Source organism: Colletes latitarsis, chromosome 8 (genome assembly GCF_051014445.1).
Source record: "Colletes latitarsis isolate SP2378_abdomen chromosome 8, iyColLati1, whole genome shotgun sequence".
In the NCBI taxonomy this organism is placed as follows: Eukaryota; Metazoa; Arthropoda; class Insecta; order Hymenoptera; family Colletidae; genus Colletes; species Colletes latitarsis.
The window spans coordinates 6,485,567-6,495,513 of NC_135141.1; the positions used below are offsets into that span (position 1 = coordinate 6,485,567).

The 9,947-nt window shown below is 48.1% G+C and overlaps 1 protein-coding gene across 1 annotated transcript; it reads left to right on the forward strand.

Annotated features, from left to right (window-relative positions):
• Window positions 1–1,425: 1,425 nt before the first annotated feature.
• Window positions 1,426–7,034, forward strand: LOC143344539 (uncharacterized). The gene is given in 7 exon segments (XM_076770675.1): window positions 1,426–2,175; window positions 2,257–2,468; window positions 2,470–2,696; window positions 3,168–3,550; window positions 4,885–5,398; window positions 6,302–6,682; window positions 6,742–7,034. Coding segments are annotated over 7 exon segments (2,760 nt in total).
• Window positions 7,035–9,947: the final 2,913 nt, after the last annotated feature.

A 9,947-nucleotide genomic window follows, 5' to 3' on the forward strand; every position in this document is an offset into this window, starting at 1 on the left:
CTAACACAGTTCAAGCATAATCTATCGGTGCCCACCAGAGGCACGGGATTTGTGGAAAACCAATTCCGCCTTTAAAACTCGTACCATATCCTATTCAAGACCTGTCTATCGGTGCCCACCAGAGGCACGGGGTTTCACTGAGAGTTATACGGATTTGAGAGATTCTCCAGATGAGTATTTTTATTGGTCGCGTAAATTTATTAACAATTTGTAAATGCAATATTACAGAATATCAATGCCCAGGACACGACGTGCGGGTCGTAAAAGCCAGTTACGGAAAGTATTCGCGGAGTTATATAATCCAGCAATCGCGAAAAGATATCCGTTAGGCATTCGCGGGGTTCCAGTCGTAACATCCATCGTGAAGATACAGTACCCTGTCATCGCAGCCGTAACATCATTAACCACCATCGAGGAGTACAGGGTAAAGCTGTGGCAGAACTTCGCTGTACCGACGGCAGCTATCCAGACAACGCATCAGACGGCAGCAGCCGTTACCGACCCTCGTCTGCAACAGGACAACCCTTCTATGCCAGAACTAGCATAGAACACGAAGGTAGCGCTATTTCTACAGCCGGCACCTTACCGACAGCACGCTTCATCACCAGCAGCTGCGAGCTGTTCTATCAACCATCGTTACCGGCAACTTATCATCGAACGGTGAGTCCCTACCCTTTTGTAAGCTCGAACCTGTTACCGTGCGTTAAATTCCCGTTTAGACGTGGACGGAAGTGCCTCGTGAACCAAAAAGACGACTCAAAACGTGACGAACCGGACTCGTGGTGATTTCCTTTTATTTTACCGCGACGAAAACCTGGGACGTGACAACTGGCAGTCGGCCAGGCCGGGGGCACCCTGCCACAGGTGCTCGACGAGGCGGGCAGCAATCACGCGCTCGAAGAGCTTGCCCACCTCGTCGAGGAAACAGATGGGCCGGTATGCGGAGGGAGACTCCGCGGGCCGACCCTCCTTCCGGAGATGGACTATTCTCGCCACCTTCCAACTGGAGGGGAATCGCCCGTCCCTCAGGTATTGGTCAAACAACCGCTTGCGGTCGACCCCAAGGACACCCTGGGTCAAGATCCAAGCACGGCCGGGCACCCCATCTGGTTCCGGGGCCGTGTTACGTGCCCGGAGCCGTGTGATTGCCGCGGCCAGCTCCACCATTTTTTTTTTTTGTACGTGTGGAAATCCTCATGGACAACCGCGGGCCCACTCGAGGAGCGGGTGCCGGACTCTTACAGGGTAAAACTCCACGGTGACCATCCTCAGACGTCTGGCGAGGAACCGGGAACTCTAATGTGACATCACAGAGTCCCCCGCCGCATCGTGCCACTTTAGGCTCCTCCCGGTGAGAGGCACACCTCCCACCGCATTCTCATTCAACCGTAGGCGCCTGGTCTCCAGCGTCCGCGGCTCCATGACATGAGACTAAGCTGCCGGCCGGGTGGTCACCTTAGTCGCAGGACTCGGATATTGCCCGAATCCGTTTTGGCAATCGTCGACGAAAGTAGTAAGCCCGAATCCGCTTCGGAATGTCGTAATAAATATAGTAAGTCCGAATCGCAAATACCCCTTAGCTCTGTTTCTACGTCCAATACCGGTTCCGAAACCGGTTTTGCTATATCAGAATCTCCGTCACAACGTCACAAAGAATTGTTGGATATAATTATCGCTAGTCATTTGAACGCGGAGGAAAAGGATCATCTGTCCTTAATCCTCGAAGAAAATCATGACCTCTTTCATCTTCCCGGTGATCGGTTGGGTAAAACTAGTGCTGCTACTCACAAAATACGTACTTCCGACGACACACCGGTTCACGTCCGTCAGTGCTGCTATTCACCGATCCACATGGAAGAAATAAATAAACAAATGAAGGAATTATTAGAGAATGATGTTGTAAGACCCTCCAAATCGCCTTATAACTCTCCCCTGTGGATCGTTCCTAAAAAACCCGATGCGAACGGGGATAAACGATGCAGAATGGTAATTGATTATCGAGCTTTAAACGAGAAATCGGTAGTAGATGCGTATTCGTTGCCAAACATTAACGAAATTCTAGATCAGCTAAGTAGCGCCAAATATTTTAGCGTTTTCGATCTCGCAAGCGGTTTCCATCAAATAGGCATCGAAGAAGCAGGCATTATAAATTTGTCCGCATGCCTTTTGGGCTACGTAACGCCCCGGCAACATTCCAAAGACTTATGAATTCTGTCCTGACGGGTTTGCAAGGGATAGAGATGTTTGTTTATCTAGATAGTCGCGTCGCGACTCAGGCAGGCAAACCTGAAATTAGAACCTTCGAAATGTGCGTTCCTTCATAGGGAAGTCGCTTATCTCGGACACGTAATCGGCGAGGATGGAGTTAAACCATGTTCAAAGAAAATCATCGCCATCAAGGAATACCAGCGTCCTAAAACCATAAAGAATGTACGGGAGTTCCTCGGTCTTGCTGGTTACTATCGTCGATAAATTTTCTAATATCGCGAAACCATTAATGAATTTGCTGAAGAAGGACAAGAAGTTTGAATGGGGTCCTGATCAGGACAGAGCCTTTGCAAACCTTCGTGACGCCTTGTGCACCGAACCTGTTCTACAATATCCAGACTTTTCCAAGCCTTTTAATGTCACTACCGACGTGTCGGGTTACGCAATCGGCGGTATTCTTAGCCAAGGGGAGGTGGGCCAGGACAGACCCATTGTTTAGAATAAGGTATAAGAATTAGGATAAGATGTAGAAATACGTTTATTGTACCGTCTTCGTGTTTAGATTAAGGTGCGAGCGGTGTGGATTGTGTGAGAGAGAGTGAATGAGTGTTGTGAGGGCGTGTCATGTGTGCCGACGGTTGGAGCGACCGTCACCGATATATGGACGAGATTTGAAAGATCAACGGTTTGTCGTGCGCGATCCTGTAACGGCAGAACGATCCAAGCTGTCGATCCGATTGTACGTGATATCGAGAACGGACCATCGTCGCTCTTGCGCATTCTCCTAGGGAGTTGTCCTTGCAACTGTTATCGGACACGTGCCCACCGCGTCCAAGTTACGCTTGCCGCAGTGTGAACGTTGTGCAATCTTACAATAAATTTGTGACTGTGTGAATTGCTCCGCCATTCTTCGCGTCCCGGTTCCTCGTCCGCGCCTCTTTTCGTCTGTGCATTAACATCTATCGCGTATGCCTCTCGCCTTCTGCAAGGAGCCGAATTAAATTATTCTACGATAGAGAAGGAATGCCTTGTGATCATCTTCGCGGTACAATATTTCCGGCCATATATTTACGGCCAGTCATTCAATCTAATAACCGATCATCGACCGTTGGTATGGATGAATTCCGTTAAAGACCCCACTTCGCGATTACTTCGGTGGCGGCTGAAATTAGCCGAATTTGATTATAAAATTATGTACAAGGCAGGTAAGGCAAACGTAAATGCGGACGCACTATCCCGAAACCCAGTGCCCATTCTTCCGGTTCAAGCCAGCTCTTCCTCGGACTCCATATTTACGTATCCGTCTCCTGTAAAGAGGAAACGAACACCCGCCAATTCTACGGTACCTCCACCGGGCACAGACTCATCTTCAATATCGTATTCCCCGCCTTCAAAAATGCACAGACCTTCCCCTATATTGGGAAGGGGCCAGCCGCATCCAATACCTCCCCCCACCCCGTCACAACACCTTTCTCCGCCCCCAACATTGACAACACCTCTGCCCAGATCTCGGGAAGACTCCTCCCCTAACACGGAATCTGACGACTCTGATTCTTCAGCCATTTTGGACCGACCAGACGTTACGGCCCACAACCGTCGACATTTTCTAATTCATACAAGGGACAAACTAGTCATGCGACCCGACAATTTAGCCTGCTTTGTATCATTAGACGGACAACCCATGGATACCGGAGCAACCGACCTAGCTTTACGAAATAAATTAACCCCCCTTAAAGACGCAATCTTGGGGCGAGCAAGTCTCCAAATTCGGGAAAATCATCCTGATCCAGCTCCCTGTAAAATCGACTCCGCTCCATTCAGCATCCACCGAAGATGTCCTGGAGTGTCTGAGATCATTATGTGATGTAGCTACAGAGCTCGGCTTGCGTTCAATTAGCATATCTCGCACCGGTATAGATCGCGTTCCAAGCGAATTCCTACAGGAAGCCTTAATCGAACTTTTTGCAACCACAGACACGCAGATTTTCTTCTGCTCTAATGAAATACGAATACCACCGGAGAATCTCAGGCCGGACATTTTATCCGAAAATCACGTTTCAGCATTCAGGGGACATAAGGGCATTACTAAAACATACAGGAGAATCAGAGAACGTTATTACTGGCCAACACTGGAAAGGGACGGATAGGATTTCATAAACGCGTGTACAAGCTGCCAGTTAAAAAAATTAATACGAGTAAAAACTAAACTCCCGATGACTCTAACAGACACGTCCGGTACGGCGTTTGACAAAGTATCAATGGACATTGTAGGCCCTATACCAATCACTACAGACGGCTATGAATACATATTAACACTTCAGGACCTATTAACAAAGCCACCGCGCCAAGGTATGTGGCGCGGCGTCCCCAGTGTGCCCCCTCTGTGTGGACATACCGGGGAGACCCACGGGGCACCGATTGGGGAGGGCCGGGTTGTGCCCCGCCACCCAGACAGGGCCGTCGAGGGCAGGCCAGGGTTATAGGGGGGCCCAAGGCCCCTGTCAATAAAGGGAGCGAAGACGCACAGGCTCCACCAGCAATGGGGGTTGACGAGCCGGTCGGGGGGGGGGGGCCTCTTCCAGCGGCGAAGTCGAAGGTGGAGCGGGAGCGCCCCTTCCCAACTGAGAGTAAAGGCCTGGAGGAGGCTGTTAAAGAATAAAATTCACCCTCCTCCAGGCCAATCTGGCGAGGGCTCGCAGGGCACAGGACATGTTTGTTCACGCCCTGCGAGCCCAAAGGGTAGGCCTTGCCATCGCCGCCGAGCCGTACATGGTTCCCGACCAGCCCAATTGGGTCGGGAGCCTGTGCGGTTTGGTGGTGATGGTCTGGGCGTGGCTGCCAGACTCCCCTCCCGTTACCATCCTACAACGGGGAAGGGGGTTTCTGGCGGTCCAATGGGGGACCATCGCGGTTGTGGGCTGTTATGTGTCGCCCAACTGCGACCTCGCCACATATGCGGCATACCTGGACGGAGTGGGCGATTGTATAAGGAGATTCCTGCCCCGTCCGGTACTAGTCTTGGAGGACTTCAATGCCCATGCAGCCGCATGGGGCAACCCCAGGACTACCCGTCGTGGCGAGACCCTATTGGATTGGGCGGCCGAGCACCACCTGCGGCTGGTCAATCGGAGCTCTGAAGCCACGCTCGTAGGGCCGCAGGGAACGTCCATTATCGCCATGCACCCGTTTGGTTGTCCAGGCGGCATGGGAGGTGAACCCCTACGTGGCGCGTCCCCAGGTGGCGGATAGGGGTAGCCGCTGGGATGGGATGCGGGGATGGGGTCACCAGCCTGAGGAGGCTGGTGACCGCATCCTCGCATGGCATCCCGGAGGTTGGAGAGAAAGCTCCCGCGGACCAAACACCGGTATGAATGCTTTGTGTGAGTGAATGTGTGTGTGTGGGGGGGGGGGGGGCCCGGGGCACGGGATATTTGCCGCGGGTGTTACCTAAGGCTGCAGGTTGGCCCGTTGGCTGCGGATGAGTCCAGCGGCCAACGTGGCCGCCCAGTCGGCGGCTTAGTCCTATGTCACGGGGCCATGGGCGCTGGTGACCGGGCGCCTGCGGTTGAGTGGGAATGCGGTGGGAGGAGTGCCTCCCACCGGGATGGGCCTGAAAAGGCACGACGCGGCGGGGTACTCCGTGATGTCTCACTAGAGTTCCCTGTCCCCCGCGACAGCGCCCGAGGATGGTCACCGTGGGGTTTTAGCCGGTAGGAGTCCGGCACTACCCCAAGGCCCTCCGCTACTTAAGGGCCTCGGGGTGTCCATGAGGATTTCCCCATGTAAAAAAAAAAAAAAAGGACCTACTAACAAAATACTCTCTAGCGGTGCCGTTAAAACACCCAAGTGCCCTAGAGATAGCCGATGCATTCATTAATAAAATAATTTGCCGTTTCGGAGTCCCTAAGGCCATTCTAACCGACCAAGCCGCGAATTTTACCGAAGCTCTTATGAAAGCAATCGCGCGGAAATTCTGAATCTCACAATTCAAAACTACCGCGTTTCATCCCCAATCTAACGGCTCGATAGAACGTTCGCACCACGTATTGACAGAATATTTAAAACATTACATTTTAAACAATGATTGGGACAGATGGCTCAACCTCGCAATGTTTAGTTATAACAAGCGTACACGAAGGCACATTATTCACCCCTCATGAATTAATATTCGGACATTTAGCACGAGTGCCATCCGCCGACCCCATTCAGATCAATTCCGATAATGAGTCATACGCCGCGTATCTGGACGACCTACAGAACAAAATCATTCAAATACAAAGCAAGGCAAAGGAAAATCTCGAAAGAGCAAAATTACGTTCCAAACATTATTACGATAGGTCGGTAAACGATAAGGTATTCCTCCCTGGCGATAAGGTTCTACTATTGACGGAACCGCGAAAAGGAAAATTTGACAATCAGTATTACGGACCGTACGAGGTAATCGACGTAATTTCTAAGGATAATGTAAGGATTCGTATCCATAATAAGTACAAAATCGTTCAATGTAATAAACTTAAAACATACAAATCTCAGATCCAACCATCTCCAACCGTATATACGATAACAAAGGACAGCACCACTCCTGCGGAACCACAGTCATCCACGACGCAACGCACGTGGAAGGAGTAGCAGCCAAGGAAGGGGCAACCGGCCCGCATAAAAAGGAGTTACCATTGGGGCAAGCCTCAAACTCTTGGGAAACTCATCATGTGCTTGGATTACAAACGTCTCGCTTCCAGCCAAAGAAGCCGGCAGTGGCGGCTAGTCCGACATCGCCTCAAAATAACTGTCTGCGTGAGAGTGGCGTTCTACGTCACAATAGATGACGAGCACGCGATTTGCGGCGATTGTGCCGAATTCATTCCCGTTACCGTGTGTTACGAGCCAGGGCCGTGCAGCGCGCATGGCTGGCGAGTGCAAGAGAGAGTATGGAATATGGTATCAATTTGTTAGTTAGGTACACGGACGAACCCGATGCGAAATCGGGGAGCCGCTAGGATAGTTGACAACAAGGACGAACCTGATGCGAAATCAGGGAGCTGCTAGGAGGTTGGAACAAACGCAGACGAACTCGATGCGTAATCGAGGAGCTGCTGGGAGGTTGAATAAATCACAGACGAACCTGATGCGAAATCAGGGAGCTGTAGGATGCGGACGAACCTGATGCGTAATCAGGGAGCCACTAGGATGGTAATAGATAGCATGGACGAACTCGATGCGTAATCGAGGAGCCACTAGGTTGTAAGAATTTGTATTTGGATTCAGGATATGTTAATTGACCTCATAACTTTCAATTTTTAAATATAATATAATTCGAGCGGTAAAGTTATATTATTGTGGGAACGTTTAACTAATAATAATCGCTTTATATAATTATGGGTTAAAGAAGTTGGATAACTCTGATTTAATAATAAAAGTAGATATATTCTTAAATCAACAAGTAAAATACAGGTGTTTCGTGTATCATATGTCACGATCAAAGAATGATTATATTTACCTAAAATGACCTTGCACAGTATTGACGCACTGGCGATGCGGGGGTAAGTCGGTTGAAAATAATGGCCGTAATAGAATTTATGTCGGCTCACGGATTCTATATAGTTTAATATTGATACGAAAGGGTATGGTAGCCCGATCTCACAAAATACAACTGACTATGAAACCATATACGTGTGACGAGAGACGTGACGTTGACTCTAACGTGACAATATGATTATGATCCACCGAGTAAGAAAATCAAGGGGTTTATATACCCAAAAATCCGTGGGGGAGGATTCAAATGCACGTTAGACATTACCATATTCGGTAATCTCCGAATTGCGTTAGTCACCGAGCAGCTGCATCTCGTGCGAACTGACGCTACATTCCAAAGGGTAGATAAGTAGCAGGGCGTTTTCATAATGCACGCAAGTGGTACAGAAAAATTGGGGAACGAAACGTTCGGCATACGTAACACGCCAGATTAGAAAGTCTAAAAGATTCGACACGCAATCGATTTGTACATGTGGGTGCTGGACATAGTGCAAGACTCAGATGGCATGAAATTGATACGGCTTTCATTAACCATAGAGCCTCGCAATTTTCTCGAAGATGCAAGGGATATTGTAGTCGATCATGTGTGGAACATTGTGCTGAAACATGATAGTGTAAAAATAAATACTATACTTAACGGTGAATTTGTGGCTGGTAACAAATGTGCAAACAAAAGTGTTAACACGAAAAACTGTGAACTTTTTCACTTGTCTGACCTACGCGAATGGTACGATTTACGTGTCATCGAACCCATTCTAGCATCCATAGACGAGTTTCAGGAACGCGATAGTGGGTGGGCGCTGTCGCGTATACTGAATTTAATTGTTAATGTAAATAAATATATGCCGATGCATGCAGGACGTGCCATACAATTACCGCGAGAGATACGACTAAAGAAAGCAGTGATCAATGTATGCTCGACGGACAATGCATGTTTTGCGTGGTCGGTGGTGGCCGCTCTGTATCCAGCCGAAAGTCGCGTATCTCTGGCATCGTCATATCCTCATTATACAACAGTGTTGAATATCCAGGATATTGAATTTCCAATGACATTGAACCAAATTAAAAAGTTTGAACATATCAACAACATCTCCATCAATGTATATACCATTGAGAATAAGAAGGTGTTACCAATACGAGTCACTGATAAGAAGATGGAGAGGCATGTCAATTTGTTGTATTTAGAAGGAGCAAACGACGTGGGACATTTCGCATGGAGTAAGAACTTATCTCGCCTCGTATCCACCCAATTGAGTAAACATAATGGCAGGAAATACTTTTGTGATAGGTATGCATATAATAAATCTTTTTAAATATTTTATGTTAGATAAAAATTATGTCTCTTATTGCAGATGCTTACACTACTTTAGCTCGAATGAGAAGCTCACACCATGGATTGTGAGAAGATGAACGATTGCGCAATCATATTGCCAAATGATGATTGCAGTAAGTGGCTTAGCTTCAGCAACTACAACAGGAAAGAGCGTGTTCCGTTTATCGTGTATGCCGATCTGGAATGCATCCTGGAGAAAACGGATACTGATCGAGAAGCGTCAAGATACATGTACCGGCATCATCAAGTATTTAGCGTGGGATATTATGTGCGGTGCTCGTACGACGACTCGTTATCTACGTTTCAATGTCGTCGCGATCCCGATTGCGTATCATGGTTTGTGAGACAACTTCAAGATTTGTCCAATCGTGTAAAGTCCATTTTATCGATCAATGTACCCATGGAAAATTTATCAGCTGAACAATTACGAAATTTTAATATGGCAACACACTGTCATATATGCGAAACACCGTTTACGCGAGATGATAAGCGGGTACGCGATCATTGCCACTTAACCGGTCGATACAGAGGTCCTGCACATTCAAATCACAATCTAAATTATAAAGACGCGTTTGTCATCCCCATAGTCTTTCACAATTTATCCGGTTATGATTCACATTTTATTATCAAGGAGATAGCCACAGCATTTGAGGGTGATGTCACTGTATTGCCGATAACAAAAGAGAAGTACATTTCATTTACAAAATACGTTGAAAACGCGAATGAAGAATCAAACTCGCGCAAGCGCATCAAATTGCAATTCATCGATTCATTTAAATTTTTAAATACAAGTCTCGAGAAATTGGTATCTTTTCTTAGTAAAGATAAACTTGAAATTACACGGTCCGAGTTTCAAAAATTATCTGCGGAAGAT